The 17629-nt window shown below is 36.0% G+C and overlaps 1 protein-coding gene across 1 annotated transcript in view; it reads right to left on the reverse strand.

Moving 5' to 3' along the window:
* LOC109088291 (neurocan core protein-like) overlaps positions 1-17629 on the reverse strand; it is a 127831-nt gene that overhangs the window by 69354 nt on the left and 40848 nt on the right. The window contains 5 exon segments of the mRNA XM_042749919.1: positions 2190-2945; positions 3284-3577; positions 5111-5238; positions 7469-7643; positions 11697-12089. Of these exon segments, the coding sequence (XP_042605853.1) occupies positions 2190-2945; positions 3284-3577; positions 5111-5238; positions 7469-7643; positions 11697-12089 (1746 nt within the window).

Below are 17629 nucleotides of genomic sequence, written 5' to 3' on the forward strand. Positions count from 1 at the left end.
TGGGAGAAAAAAAATCCCAACTGGGAGATGCAAAATCACAATTTTGAAAGTTTAAATGTGAGACAAAGTCACAGCCAAGAGGCATAAATTTGCAGCTGGTAGATGTAAAGTCAAAACTCTGATATATAAAGTCGCATTCAGAAGTCGTCGTCGCAATTATAAAATATAGCAACTAGAATAATAAGTTGCAATTGTAAGATATAACGTTGCATTTAGAAGATGTTGGAACTGGGAAAAAAAGTTTCAATAATGAGATATAAAGTCGGAATTGTAACAAAAAGTCGCAATTGCGAGATATAATGTCACAATAAAGTCACAATTGGAAGAAAGTGTTGCATTCAGGAGAGTCCTAATTATAAAACAAAAAATTGCAATTCTGAGATATAAAGTTGCATTTAAAAACAAATCAGACAAGAGAGCAGATAAAATGTGATATAAGGTTTGTGAGATCCATAAATTCTCAATTATAACACAGAAAGTACCACTTATGAGACAAATTTAAAATTGTGAGATTTTTTTTTTTTTACTTTGAGGCAGAAGCAGGGTTCCATAGTTTAGCTTTTTAGTTTAACATGTATAAAACATTTTTTCTTTGGATTAAATTCCATTTGATTTGATATTTTGTATCTAATGCAATGACATTCATGAATTTTGTGGTTTAAGTGTCTACTTAAACAGTGTAAATAAAGCTCAAGTATCTGGACACTCAACAAAACAGATATTTAAGCAAGTTTTTCTATGGCACATATGCATTTCAGAGAATTTCTTCATAGCCTTCTGTGGAACTCAAGGACATGGTGAGTTTATATAAAAGATGGCAGGATGTTCTCAGATTTCTCAACAGGCTCTATGTAATGAAACTCGAAACAAGGGGAGAGATGGTGCAGCATGCAGCGAAGGGTGAAATAGCCAGTGAATCCGAACTCGACTAAATGACCTCTGCTGGAGGAAAAATGAACGGAAACAGCCAGATTGAGTCTGGAGTATCTTTACACACACACTCCACAGCCCTGACGATGATCATGCCTTGTATAATTGAGAGAGACTTGGAATTTGTAGCGGTGCCTGCGGTTTCGGCCAAAGCACATTAATTAGATTCGGATGTAAATAATGCATGCTGACTAAAGCTGGATTTTCACCCGGCATTAAACATTAATTTTCCCTGTTGAATTTGGTTTGCGGGGAGGATATTTGTACTGATGATGCCTTGAGAATGAACTGCTGCCAAAACCCATCGCGCTAAAACCACACCAGTTAGACATGCTTCAATCTCAGCCTAAGGCTCGCAACGATCCCATTTTGCTTTCTCCTACTATACAGCTTTACTTGGCAAAGATATGACAGACATTGATATCCATTAAAAGCCCTAGAGCAGGAGGCAGGAATACATCTCAGTGCTGTGACCTCTACAGCGACCCTCCCACTTTTGTATTCCTCAGAACGAATCGTGTCGGCAACCTTCCTCTTCAGCGCCTGTGCCTGAAGAACCATTTGCTGCCATATTGTTTTTTCTCTCAAAACAATGAAAAAATAAACAGCAAGCTGTTGGAGGACATAGTATGCCAAGGACATTTATCTTTGCACCAAGTGGATGCCATATTTGATTTGCTGCACTAAAAGCCACACTATGAGGGTTAAAAGTACAGTCCATTAAGTGTTGAAATGTGTACTTGGATTCAGCTGAAGAAATACCAAAAATACTTCCTTCCACAGTGGATAAAAACTTTTTTGTTGTTGTAGTTGCTCTGTTCACTTCCTTTCAGTAGTGCCTCTTCAACCATGGGCACATTTGGACATGAACAAGTTTTCATACTTTATTTGTCCACTAACAAATTTGCACTGTCTTGAGGTAATGCTGCCACAGATTAGATATAGATGTAATTTAATGGTCGAAGTTGAAGAAACACCCATCTATTGACCAATAAACATTACATTTACCTCTTGGTTGAAAGATTGACTTCTTGGCCAAAAATCCCATAATAGAGGAAACTCACTTTTGTGGTTTCACATCACCCAGTTCTATATAAACCAAGTATAAAATAATACAAAATGTAATTAAGCCCTACTTCAACTAAATTAAGCACGAGCTTCACCTACTTCACAAACTTCAATTAAGAAGAGGAGCTGCATGGTCTTGTGTAATTGTACATGCTTAAACTTCTATTAAGCTTTGGACGAGTGTGTTGTACCTTTGGTTGGTCCAGTGAAGCTGTCTGTGAAGGTCTGTGAATATGGATGATCCATATAAGAATTGCTTGGACTCTTTATCTCCTGCTTCGCAGCCACCAAGACCACTTCTTTCTCCTGTTCCAAGAGCTCTTCTTCTGGATCTGGTGAGGAGGGATTGTATGAATGTTCCTTGATATTAGGCTCCACGATGGCGTTATCAGCACCAACTTCACTTGTTTTTCCTCTACTTGGCTTCGTCCTGGCAGGTGGGACCATTTCTGAGGTTCCTCTGTAGAGGCTGGACTCTGTGGCTGGTATCTCAGGTTCTCCAGTCCCGGTCCAGTACCTAAATGGCTTCATGATTGTGTTCACAAAGTTGGAAATGACGCTGTTGCTGGTCTGAGCTTGCGTAGAGGAAGATGGCGTGGTTGAAGACGGGTCAGGAGACACATCGAGACCATCCGAATCATCGGTCTCCTCTTTCGCCGAACCCCCTTGAAGGTTCTCCTGCTTCTCCACAGCATCGTCCTCCCATTCTACAGACCTTTCTTCAGGTCCAAGATGGATTACAACATGCTCCTCTGAGATTTCTGAAGATTCGTTGTTTATGATGGACTTGAAGTCTTCTTTCTCGAGATCGACCAGACCGGTCCAAGTTGAAGGTTCAGGGAAGGCTCCGTTTCTTTGGAGCTGCACCTCTTCGTCGCTTGAAGAGTTAAAAGTGATGTTTTCTAGGGTTTTGTGGAGTATCGCCGCCTGCTCTTCGAAATTCTTCTCTGAAAGAGGAAGATAGTCTCGTTAATGGCGCCATTGACAGATAAAACTACAAAGCAGATATCCATACAGAAGTTCGTAATACGAATTTAACCTAATCCTCATTTCATACATTTTTCAGATACTCCTGACACAAGGGTGAAACTCTTGATAAATTATTCGGAAGTATGCTGCAAAATTATGTAGATGGGATGTAAGAGAATTTTTTATGAAACTTCTCAAAGTAAAAAAAGAAATCTCCAGCTCATCATTGAGGTCGAAATGCCCCAAAAAGATGAAAAGATCTTTGTATGAATATATGCCGGTTGCAAAACAGAGAAAGGCCAGTAGTTCAACCAACCTTGATAGCAGTAGGCGTCAAAGAGGTCACTAGTGTTTGGGAACCCGGTGCGGTTGGGGTTGTGGTAAACGGTCCGTACTCCTGGTTCATCGCCTCCGCAGTTACGCCGGGGCAGGTTGATGGGGTAACGCACGCTGCCGTCAGCCAGCCAGCCGGGGTCGCAGCGGTCGAGGCCACCCTGCCAGGCAAGGTAGAGCTGCCCGACCGTGGCCAGCTGAGCTCCCAGAGTGTGGCAGTGAGTGGAAGCAGATGCCAGGCTCAACTTCTCCAGCACGCTGGTGTGAAACACTTCACCTAGAGAGCAAAGATGGATAGTGCGCGTTACTTATAAGTGCTAATTTCCCATAAGAATGCTGCTGTTTGCAACATGAGACCTATAAATAAGCTTTATAAGGAAACTAAATTTGGTTATGCATTCATAATATTGTTGAACACATCTACACTGTAAAAAATGTGATTGCTAAATATAGGAAAAAATTCATATGTACTACTTAATGTATTGTTCATTCATTTTTACAGAGCCCCATAAATGACATGCAAGAAAAAAATAGTAAAGTGTGCACACAACTTAATAATTCGTTCCCTCGTTTTAAGTAAATTGTGCCCACAATATAATAATTTGTTCGCTCGATTTGATTCAACTAAATTGTGACCACAATGTGACCATGACCATGTCGTGTGCACGATTTAGTAAAGCAAAGGAACAAATTTTTATTTAGTAAAATGAGGGAGCGAATTATGTTGTTCGCACGATTTAGTAAAATGAAGGAACGAATTATTATATCGTGCACACAATTTAGTAAAACGAGAAAAAATTATTATATTGTGCACGATAATTTCTTTTTTTTCCTGCATGTCATGTGCGGGGCTCCATACTTTTTTGACTATTTATAGAAAACTATTTTGGTGTTTTTTTTTTTTTAAACTGAACAATGAAGGGCTTCTGATGCAAATGATGTTTGATTTTTTATTTATTTTCATATCATAAAATAAAATAAAGGCTAAATTATGCAAAATTTTTATCCTTAAATGTAAACAGTCAAAAACAATTTCATAAATTTCAAAATGTAGTTTTTTTTGTAAAAGCCTTGGATATATAAATCTTTTAATTGTGTACTTTGTACACATTATATCATTTATGTTCCATACTTGTACCACTAGTATATTTGAAACTATGCTTTCTTTTTTATCTTCCTTATTCTAAACAAATAAAATAAAACTTCCAGACATTGTCATGTTAAAAATGTTAGCAATATTTAATGACATATTAGAAATATACTAAATAAAACACTGAATGTTTATCATAAAGTCCACCACAATGGCAAAAATCACTTTGTTTTTTTCTGTAACAGATCTAATTTCTGTTCATATACAGTAATATACAAGGACAAAACTAAATAATTATAAATAAGTCTACCCAAAGATGGATGAGGGATAGGCAAATAGATAGACAAATAAATAAACATGCAAATAATTAAAACATTTTATCAATTAAAACAAAAGTTCTGTAAAAATACATAAATGAATAAATTACACCAATATGACAGGTATTAAACTTTTAAGACATTCAGAAAAAACTAATTCACAGCAGGAGGCAGGACCATCACTCCTGCACGAAACAAATGGATGTGCACTTTAAAAAAAAAAGAGCATGTTATAACTGTACCCGCTCTGGCATAAACCGTAGGGCTGAGCTGAAAGCATGGTGACCTACTTAGATGTTCTGGGAGTTGGGACATGAGCAGGTACATGCATCCGAGGCTCACAAAGACATTTAAAGACACAGTTTTTGGATGACTGAGCTGTAACTGAATGCATCTGTGGTACCTTGCAGGCCGCTGGCAAAGCAGTACACATCGAACATTTCATCGGGGTCTCGGCTGCCGTAGTTCCTCACGCCAGGTGAGTCCTCCCTGTCGCCAAAGCAGCCAGGCCGAGGCGACTGGATGGGATACCTGGGTAAGGAGCCAAACAAACCAGGAGTCATTTCCAGGGAGGGAAGGAGTGAGTAAGATAAACTGTGCAATTACTGGAAAGCACATCGATTTGGATGACGCAGGGGTGCTGGCTAAAGTCTGATTAAGAGATTATACACAGCACTCCAGGGTTTCCGAAGAGAAATAGCGGATGGGGTTCTCACGCAGCCCAAATATTGAAGTCAGTTATATAAAACCATTAAAGCAGCCCACATATATTCCATCCCAGTCCAGAGATCTCTGATGTCTCCATACGCTTGCGCTAATTGCACGTTTGCGTCTTCACTGATGTGTAGCCAAGCTTCTCTGGAGATGGCCCAATTAGAGCTCTTCCATGCAGGGAGGGAAAAACCCGCTCGCGCTTTTATTCGGTGAGGGCTGGGCCTCGCGGCTCAATTACGAGCTGACAATATGTGGTTGATATAAATGTTGAAATCAATAGCCGCCTGACATTCAGTCACGGAAAAGTGATTGGAGGTGGCAAGCCTAAAGAAACGGGGCTGTAATGCGGTCGATACATAATAGATATTACAATTAATTAGAACGGCTGATTATAAAATTGCTTAGAGTCCCGGATTCCTTCTCAAGAAAATCACGCTATTCTGTTTCATGCAAGGGGGACCAATTTATCAGCACGGCAGCTAAAATTTTCATTCTGATCTACAAAGTGATAGTTTTGTAAGTAACATTAAATAGAAGATTTAGAGATTCGCTGGGGAATAGAATTATGTAAACATGTTCAAAGACTTCTTTGCTCACAAATATATGCTGGTTTCTGAATTTCTAAAAAAAAGCAAAAGGTCTTTTAGTAAACCTTTACAGTATGTACCTTGTATACTAGTACTGTATGTTGTAGACCTGTAACTCTTGTAACTTATATTTTTTTCTTCATTGTTCTTGTTGTTAAACATAAATAAATTACTGGATGTTTGTCATTTTGGATATTTTTTTTTTAATAAAATAAAATAAAATATATAAAATGAATTGATGGTTGTTTGCCATGTTGAAAAAATAAAATAAAATAAAATATTGGACATTTGTCATGTTAAAAAAATAAAAATATTAAATAAAATATTCTAAATATACTAAAATTATTGGATTGTCATATTGAAATAAAATGAAACAATAAAATATTCAATAAAATGTTATAGATACACAAAAATAAAACACTGGATGTTTGATAAGTTGAAAATAAAATAAATTCAATTAAATATTTGAATATTCTATCACATATTATTTATCAAGCCAATAAAATACTAGATATTTGTCATGTTTAAAATAATATAAAATAAAAAAACAAAAAATATCAGACATTAGTCATGTTAAAAATAAAACAAAAATATAAATACTGTGTGTGCGTGTTTGTATATATGCGATTAATTTTTTCCAGTTTAATGGCATTAAATTTGTTTTTAAATAAATATAAAATATTAGACATTTGTCATGTTGAAAATAAAATAAAATAAAATAAATGAATATTCTATAAAATATTATACATAAAGCAAATAAAACATTTGTCATGTTAAAAATAAATGACAACATTTTATTGCATATTATAAATGTACACAAAAAAAAATACTGTACTTTTGTTCCATTGAAAATACAATAAAATAAAATAAATTAGATGCTAGACATTTGTGACTTAGGACCACAAAAGCAATCATAAGTCACATGGGTATATTTGTAGCAATAGCCAAAAATACATTTTAGGGGGCAAAATTATAGATTTTTCTTTTATGCCAAAACATCATTAGGATATTAAGTAAAGAAAACAAATTTCCTTCCATTCAAAACAAAATTTTTGATTAGTAATATTCATTGCAAAGAACTTAATTTGGACAACTTTAAATACGATTTTCTCAATATTTAGATTTTTTTGCACCTTCAGATTCCAGATTTTCAAATAGTTGTATCTCAGCCAAATATTGTCCGATCCTAACAAACCATACAACAATAGAAAGTTTATTTATTGATGTATAAATCTCAATTTAAAACAGTTGACCCTTATGACTGGTTTTGTGGTCCAGGGTCACATTTGTAATGCTGAAAATAAAAGAAACATTAAAATGTTTAATAAAATATTATAAGTACACTAAATATAACGGAAACAAAATTACATAAAAAAATCAAAGACGTCTTAAATGCTTAACATATATAGGCACAATTCCAAATCCGGTTCACAAAAAACTGACTAATCTCTTGTCCTGACCTCACAGTCTGGTCCGACAGCCAGCCGGCATCGCAGTTGTCGTAGCCGTCATCAAAAGTGGCCTGCAGCTGGGCCGGTGTGGCAATATTGGCAGAGTTCTCCAGACAAACTCTTTTGGCATCAGTGAAGGACAGTGCGTATCGGTCGTGAGGTGCGCGGTAGTGAAAGACCACTCCTGTTTGGGGAAAAAAAACGAGTGCATGATGGAAACCATGCATAAATTATTTCCCAAATGAACAGCAATAATAAATGTTTAACTTAACAAATGAAACAATGCAGGCCCCTTGAAACGCTTTACTTCCTGAATTTCACTTTCATTCCTGTTTTTCCACCATTCCTCAAATTCAAAAAGCAAAATCAGGAACACAGTACAAAAGAAGTGAAATCCCAGCAGCAGTTCTTTGACCAGTTTGAGGATGGACTTCCAGTCCGATGTACAAAGAAATGAGATTCCTGGGATTGCTTTTGAACTGTCCGTCTGTTATTTCCAGATCACATCGCTTTGGAGTCCGTTTCGTCCTCTACTCTACACTCCACGTCCATAACCTCCGCTGTCGCATCCCGGGAGAACGCACAAACATGAAAGGGACAAAGGAAAATCCTTAAAGCTAGGTGGGCCTAAACACTTCAGACGATGTCTTAAGGGGGAAGATTTCGGTCTCCTGAGCAATACGGCCGTTTCTTACCCAACTGTGGCAGCTACGCGTGACGCCCCACTTCAAAGGGACACGGGAAGAAGACGTCTCTTTCATTTTTTATTTCCTTCCTTCCTTTTTTCGTCCTGCTTCTCTTTTTCGCTTCCCATTGGAGTTTAGGACAGACTTGGAGCTTATAAAAATATTCACTGTCTGTGACAAACATCTGGGGGTGAGATATGTGGGACTCTCGTCCACTGAGGGATGCCGCATCTTATTAGAAAAGGGGGTCAGAGTTTCCGTATCCCATTTCCCCAAGACATAATTCGGGGAAGGTCAGATCTGTGACCAGTTAGCTAACCGTTTTGTTGAATGTCTGTATAGTTCACATTATGTTTCAGTCTGAAATCCTAGCTACACTTTTTAAGCAATAGTTCACTCATAAATACAGAAATGTAGCATTACATCTCTTGCTCACCAATGGATCCTCTGGAGTAAATGGGTGCCGTCAGAATGAAATTCCAAACGGCTGATAAAAACATCACAATAATCCACAAAACTCCAAGTGCATTAAATAATGTCTTGTGAAGTTGAATGTTTGTAATAAACAAATCCATCAATAAGGCATTTTAACTTTAAACCATCACTTCTGGCCAAAATACAAGTCCATAATCCATAATAACACCTGTGGGAAAGTCTGTTGTTATCTAATCTCCCATCATATTTCTTTAGAACTGTTTTTCCTTGTAAATGGTGTTTGGTCTGGGCATATTTCTCTCTTGATTCAAATGAGATTACTTTTCCCACTGGAGAAAGCAATATTTTGGAAAGAGGACTCATATTTTAGCAGGAAGCAACATTTGTATGTTAAAAACAATGATAATGATGGATTTGTTTATTACAGCTTTTCACTTCGCAAGACATTAACTGCTGGACTGGACTTGTCTGGATTACTTGTGGATTATCGTGATGTTTTTATCAGCTGTTTGGACTCTCATTCTGACGGCACCCATTCACTGCAGAGGATCCACTGGTGAGCAAGTGATGTAGTGCTAAATTTTTCCAAATCTGTTCTGGTGAAGAAACAAACTCATCTACATCTTGGATGGCCTGAGGGTGTGTCGATTTACAGCAATTTTTCACTATTTGATGAATTTTCCTTAAAAAAACAAGATAAATAAATAAAGAAATAATTAAACAGTTTCCAAATAGGGCGTAGAAGAACCATTTTTGGTTCCCCAAACGACCTTTCAATCAACAGCTCTTAAACCATTTTTATAGTGAAAAACATTTTATTAATCTAAACCTTTTTCCTGTATAAATAATCTTTAAAGGTTCCATGGATGTTAAAGGTTCTTCACTGAGCCAAAAATGCCATTAAAGAACCTTCCTTTTCACAAAAATTAAAACAGCAAAACTATATTAATAAAAAAAAAAATAATCAAACAAATAATACTACATCATCTTACAACATAATAATTATCTCACATGAATACAGTATTTAAGAATGTTTTCTGAGGAGGTTTTACTTAGTTACACAGACTGTTGGTTAAATGTGGTCAAACTGCATGCTATTTTATTTTTTATTTGAAATATTCCTGTAAATTGTCTCGACTCTTTGTTCCCTTCATTATCCAGTTTGTCTTCAAAAATACGTTGTGATAACACAGTAAGGTGTGAAAGCGTCTAAGGTTGGTGAATGCTTTAATTGGCAATGTTATTGCTATTTCCATAAAAGCTCGTAACAGTAATGGGAATTTTTCATGATACTGGCTGCCAGCATGTTTCAGTGCTTTAACTGCTGAGCTCAAACTAATTACGCATTCAGACGTGCAGAGGAGGAGGTTTTCAGTACACGAGTATCCGTATGTATAATATTAATAATGCACTGGCATCTCATAATGCATTTTTTAAGAGTCACTCTCTCTTCAGAGAAGTAATCCTTGTTAAGTTTTGCAATCAGAAATTATATCATACATTTGTTTCCTTGTGCTGCTGGATGCTGTCTAGGCCACGTTCACTGAAATCATGTTTATGTTTAACTTCATATTTGATTCCCTGCCTATAGAAATATTTCAATGCAATTTTTTTTCTGTGATAGTGTTTGTTTTTACTCCTTAGTTAGAATTATATATATATATTTATATATATATATATATATATATATATATATATATGTGTGTGTGTGTGTGTGTGTGTGTGTGTGTGTGTGTGTGTGTGTGATTTTTCGTTTTTTATTTTCTATATTTTTAGATATTTTAATTTAAAATCACATTTAAATTTACATATTTTATTTTTCAGTTTTATTTGTAATTTTTTATGTGATAGTTTTTATATTATTTTGTATTCCTTACTTATTATTATTTTATTTAGGTTTTTTTTTTGTATTTATTTAACTAATATTTAATTTGCCATTTTGTTTTTAATTTTTTTAAATATACTGTGTTTATTTAATTTCATTTACATTTTTTAATTATTTTTTGACTATTATTTTGTTATTGATTCCTTACTATACTAGAAATGTTCATTATTTACATATTTTTACACACACACGCACACACACATATATATATTATGTTATTTGTTTAAAATTATATTTTTATTTAAAAATGTAATTCATTTAAATATTCATTCAATATATTATTATTTGTGATGATTTACATTATTTTTTAATATGACTATTACTGTTTATTTATTACATTACATTTTATTACAATATTACAATAGCACAACTGCACTGAATTTCGTTAACCTATAATGAACGTAATCTACTTTTGCGCTTAAAAGAATGGCATCACCTTAATTGCTGTGTCACTACTGCAGCACATTTAGCACCTGTTTAAACCAGTTTTCTCAGTGAATAAGATGAGTTTTTCACTTTATATACTGTGTTGCGTGTAAAAATGCCGCGACTGTTTGATAAATTCGCCCCATGGAGATTTCTGCTCCACAGCCTCACGCAAACGCAAGCACTGCGCTGCATGTTGGCAGCGAATGAAGTCTAACTAACTTCATCAAGGTTTTGGCATGTGCAAAAAAAGCATGCAAAAAAATGTAGCAGCTGTTAAGTCCATGCCTCCGTGGTCTGATCTGATGGAAAACGCCACCAGATGTGCAGGAAAACCAATCCTCAGCGCACAGTAATTAAATCAAATCCATCATATTAAAAAAAAAAAAAATACAATCAGCAAGAACGTTTCACCCAGAGGCCTGCGAAACCACTGAGAAGAGAAGTTCATTGCGATTTGCACAAAACATAAACATTAAAGTTCACCCCAAAATGGAAATCCTATCAGTTGTTGTTTCAAACCTGTATGAGTTTCTTTCTTCAGCTGAACACAAAAGATGATATTTTGAAGAACATTTTAACCAAACAATTTTTGGTCCCCATTGACTTCCATAGTATTATTTTTTTCCATACTACAGAAGTCAATGGGGACCATCAACATTTCAGCTCAACAGAAGAAAGAAACTCATACAGGTTTGGAACAAATATCCCTTTAAGAAGAAAGAAGTGAGCAGTAGCTTTATGATGAATCTGATTACTATAATCACAGCTGTGTGTATTAGCATTCTGCGGTGCGCTACATTACCCGTGACCTGAAGGGGCACTATATCTTGTTCGTCGTTAATGCCGACCACGACCTCACAGCGGTACATCCCGGAGTCGCTGGATCGCAGGCCTGTCAGCACCAGGCTGGCGTTGTAGCGGTTCTCCGGGTATCCCGGCAAGGTCACGCGGCCCTGGAAGGCTTTCTTCACCTTGATTATATTGTCTTTAGCCACCAGAATCGACTGCTGCTTCTGTAGACCGTCCGAGCCGCGTTGACCCCACAGTTTGGTCCACTTGATGCGAGGGGGTTCGTGCGAAGGACTCGGGTGCAGGGTGAAAACACACGGCAGGAGGGCCGTACCTGACAGAGGCTCCTGAACCCGCTGGTGAGTCACCTTACGCATGTTCACCACAGTATCACAGCTCACCATGCCTGAGAACAGAGAAATAAATGACAAAACTGATCAGATTCACTGCAATGCACAGATGAGCATTTTGATGAATAGTGTCTCAATTTCATTCAGAAGGTTCACTTCCTTCGGATTACAGTTGTATACAGTAAGGTTTCTCTTCAGCTTATTGTGTTGCTTGAGATGTTTAGGGGTTTTAGTTTTTTTTTTTTTTTTTTTACTTTGCTGTTCTATTTAATTCAGTCTTTTGTTTCCTTTACTGTATTTCCTAATTGTACAGCACTTGGGTACAACATTTGTTGTTTTTAAATGTGCTTTATAAATGAACTTTAACTTGAAATAATCATATCATATTTTAAAATCCTGTAAAAAAAAAAAAAAAAGAAAAAAAGAATTTAATAATAAAGAGGTTACTACCATCTTTTCTTTATATATATATTCATGTATAACATAAATCATGCATAAATACACACACATATATGTACACACATATTATGTAAACATAAACTATTATTTTGGATGCGATTAATTGCGAATAACCGATTTGAATTTATTAAATTGAACTATGAAAAAACTTTTTTTTCCATATAAAAATAACATTTTGGATTTGTGGCATTCGAGAGAAACATGGAACGTTTTATTTATTTTTTTTTTGCTAAAATCAATAGTCATACATTATACAATAGTAAACAATTTATAATTTACAACGTGATTTATAAATTCAGCAGACCCTGCCAACAGTAACCGCACAGGCAAATGCCGTTATTTCACAGGTTATATCCCGTTTGCCTTAGAGGTTCAAAATAAATAAATTAAGAAATGAAAAAATTAAAATCAATAGGTGGCATGACCAAAAAGGGGAGTTGATGCATAGACTCACTACAGCAGTTCATTCTCATCCCCAAGTGAAACACAAATCCTATTATGTACAGTTGCATTAAAGTTTCTCACAGTATGCTGGACGGCCGCTCGCCTTCTCACTTGCATATGGGGAGGTGAGAATGTAATTGCTGCAAGACGGATTGAATGAATGACACGAGGTAAGAAGGAGGAAGAGAGGCCACTGACTATTCAGAGCGGGAGCACAAAATTGCATTGATTTATTTTCATTAGAGTGGGGTTTTGCCCGGCACCTCGTGTCTGGCCTTGCCCTGCCGTTATTTGATTTGATTTAATGTAAAGAAGGGAGTCTGCTAACAGTACAGGGAAATTTCATCTCTCCCGGCCCAACAACTCCCCGTCATAATTAAGCGGAGAGTTTGGGCAATGGAACTGGCTCTATCCTGACCATAATCTGCTTTTCATTCATTCATTCATTTATTTTGTATTTATTTATTTAAATATTTATTTATTTAACTAACTATTTTGGAGTAGCCCAGATAATTTTTATACGTGGCATGAGAAGTTGTTTGACAGATAGATCTGCTGTTCAGCTCCAGACTGCTTTTAAAAACACAAATGCACTAATATTCGCACTTTAGATTATCAAATTGGAAGCCTTTAACCCCAATTTTAGTCTCTTTATATATTTATGAAGCCTAAACAGCTAAATCCTGCTAAATGGGAAAGTAAACAGCATCATCACACTCTAACAGCTGTTATGGTGCATATTTACAGTAAGTATGATGGTATAAATTCATCTATGATGATATTTAGCTAAAGCATGAAGGATCATGTCCTCTGTAATGGGCAGTGGACATTTGCAGTGAGTAATAGCGAGTATCTCGGTGGAGATGATGGCGGCCTACTCGTCCAGAGCGAACAGCACTTATCCCCTGTCCCCAGAGAAATGGACTGTACACAGGTGAAACCGCTGGCCAGCGAGTGCTTGACAACATCAACGCAAGTGGTACATGGACTTGCAATTTTCTCGTTGAATCACGGCACACATCTTTGCAAACATGTCATGAAGCGAATCGCTTAGCTGAGAGGAAAAATTCAATGTGAGAGTGTTAATATAAGTTAAAAATGTGTTATTTTAGACACAATGTTGTCTGTTTTGCACAATTTTGCCAACGAAAATATAAAGACAAATCAGAACTGTTCATCTCCGAGCAACACACAGCGGCATATTTTTTCTTAATGCACGTTTTGAACAAATTGGGTGAATCATAAGGCGCGTTGAACCACTGGCCATAGGTGCGTTGGATTTGAAGCAGTTTTCAAAGTCACATGAGAGCGATTCAAATGCAGGCAGAGTCGTCTTTTTTTTCTGCTTTTGAATCGATCTTGCGGTACTTTGATGTTACACACCGATCAGTCAGATGGTGATGATCCGCTTCAAGTCGAACAGGCCTAATGATTCAATGGACCATTCATAAAGGACTCATTCATACTTCACTCCTGACTGAATCAGCCATTTGAATGAATCAAATGAATGAATAAATGACTCGATGACTTAATCATTAAGACTTTTACCACCACCTACTGGCAGTTTAAGTTTATTATTTAGAGCATCATTTCATTTACAAAATAATTTCATATTTCCATAGTAATAATAAAAAAAAATTATAAAATCAATTATTAAAGGTATAGTTCGCCCACCCAAAAGTGACAATTGTGTCATCATTTACTCACCCTCATGGTCCAAAAGAGTATATGTAATAAATTTGATCAAATAAGATATTTCTTGCTGAAGCAACCTTTGTAATGTCTGTTTGATGCTTTTCACAACAATTTAAACACTTCAAATGATCTTTTGGGAGTAATTTCCCAGCCAAATTTGATGTGCGATTAATTTGCGATTAATTTGATTAATTTTCATCATGTAATTAATTAGATTAAAAATTTTAATCGCTTACCAGCCCTTATTATTACACTATAAACTGCTGATTATTAAAAAAAAAAAAAAAAGCAGCAGGACAACTGAAATCCTTAAATTATAAATGATAATTTATTTGCTCTGGAGGGGGTTTGACTCCTCCTCTACAGTCCTTCCACTGAATCTCGTCTCAAAGCTCATGCTTTTCTTCCTTTCTGTCCTCCATCTCCAGGGAAGGATTGCTCACGATAAGGGGAAGGCTCTGAATAACCTTCCTGCTGCCCGAATTCATGCTTGAGGAGAACATAAGCAGCGAGACTGCGGAGCATGACATTGTTTCCCCAGGCCCTCAATGCCCACATGCAAACGCTTCTAATTGCATTCAAGCACGTTTTCCAGCTGCATTTAAACAGGTATGTAGTAAATTAGGCCGCTCTCCGGATACAGTTGCACCAACCATGTGAAAAATTGTTTCGGCTGTAATGCTTTGTGTGCATGCGTGATCTAATTTGCCACATTAAATAAACAGAAATCAAATGCAGATTCCTCCTTAAAAACCAAATTACGCCTCGGAGTCAAGGAATAAAAAATTGCTTCGGTCCCACATGGGTAAATAATGAATGTAAGAAGCATGGCGAAATATACCAAATCTGCATTTAGATGGAAATGTTTTTACAAGCATAACCCCCTGGAGATCGGTCTTTTGTTTGAAATTCTGCTGTTGTTTTTAATCTTTCCTCGTCGGTCTGAGGTCGAGCCAAAAAGAAGGTAAAATACAGAGGGTTATAAGGCCAATGACTAGGGAAAAATACAGCGACTGCTTGATGTATTGTGACTATTTGTCGTCGTCTTTGAACACCTGAAATGCATTAAGTTCTGTCAGAAGCCTTTATCAACCCAGAACAGGAAACACAAGGCTACAGCGCTCGAACGCATCTCCTACACGGCCCTTTTTTCCTTCTCACTTTCTTTTTCTGCAGGCTAATGTAATTGGCTGCTTGCTGACAGTGGCCCCATTGTCTTCAATTACCCAGCAGCCACCGAATGACTGATCGATTGCGGGCCGGGGTTATGCTGACGAGCCGTGCCTTCTGGAGTTATTTCATTCATTCATTTCAACGGTGATATTTGAGGGATTTTATGAAGTAATGGGCCTTTTATTACCACGCCAACTGAAAGGAACACCGCAATTAATGATGGTAAAACATAATAAAGTTGGGGGGGAGGGGGGATAAAATTGAAATTAAAAATTAACGTGATACTGTCAAGTGAAAAAGCCAACTACTTTCTTCACACAACCTTCGTCTTAATAGTGACAGACGTTATTCAGTGGTGTTTATGTGAGCTGGGAATGTTAACGGCTTCCTTAAACATGCTTTAATGTTTGCTGCAGCAGCTGATACACAAAGTTAACAGCCGGCACAATGATAAATCTGAAAGTGTGCTGTGATCTCTCTTCATCGTGGTGAGTGAGCGTTGGCCAAATATTTACAGGCATGCAAGCCCAAAACCAAATTTTTTTTTTTTTTTGCTGCATACAGTATATCCTACAGTAGTGTACAATAATAATAAAAAAAGACTAAGAACAAAGTATTTACTTATTTACTATTTCATTTAGATAATTAAATAATAAAATAAAGAATCTATTATTATTTTATGAATTATTTGAAGAAGAAGAAGAATCAACTTGTGTATCACAATCTCTCTTTAGTGAAGAGTGTGAGCAGTGGGCAAATATTTGTTGTTAAACATTAATTTTTTTTTTACATACACTAATGTGTATAATAATAATAATAATAATAATAACAACAACAACAACTTTATTAATTAATAAGTTATTAATTTAAAATAATATCAATTTATTATTATTATTATTATCAGTAATAATAATAATAATAATAATAATAATTATTATTATTATTGAACAATAAGATAAATGAATCAGTATTAAAATAATGAATTTAAAATGTGTTATTAACATTTGTTATTGTTATTATTACCTTAATAAATGAGTAAATAAATAAATCATCAATTGTTTACACACACTCTGTGTAGATAATAATAATATTATTATTATTTTTATTATACCCATTAATATTATTAAATAATATTAATCTGTTTATTTGTATTTTTTACTATTATAAAGTTTATTATTATTATTATTAATAGTTATTATTATTATTGAACAGTAAGCACAATTAAATGAATTAATAATAAATGAATTAATCTGCAATTTATTATTAACGTTTATTATTATTATTATTATTATAACCTTAGGATAATAAAAAACCTTAGGTAGGTAGGTAGATGATAGATAGATAGATTTAATGGTTGCCATGGCAATGGAGAGAAACCGATAATGCAATAAAGAATCCGCACGAGTACTGCGGCTTCTATTTAGTGCCTTGGCCACTTTTACAGTCCACCACTTGGCAAATTGTCCATGTTAGTCAGCATTTTGCCCCTGCTCTTTCATTCAGTTACTCAACCACAGACCGCGACTGTCCCGCAGACAGTTATTACAAGCCCTCGCAATGCACGCGCCCACTGAGCTCGAAACAATCATGTGTCCACATATCCAAAGCGTTAGTGATAAACTCATGGAAACATGCGCGGCAGGAGCCAGTAGCTCCGAGGTAAATCTACATATGCGTCATTTCCACTGAATAAGGACTGTTTGTTCGATTCGCACTCTTAAGTGGGGCCTCCAACAGTGTCTTTCATCCTCCTCCATCACGGACACGGCTGCCTCCGAAACCATGTTAGAAAAGTGGAATCGTTGGATTAAAAGCAAACAGGTGT

This window comes from Cyprinus carpio, chromosome B22 (assembly GCF_018340385.1).
Source record: "Cyprinus carpio isolate SPL01 chromosome B22, ASM1834038v1, whole genome shotgun sequence".
Classification (NCBI taxonomy): domain Eukaryota; kingdom Metazoa; phylum Chordata; class Actinopteri; order Cypriniformes; family Cyprinidae; genus Cyprinus; species Cyprinus carpio.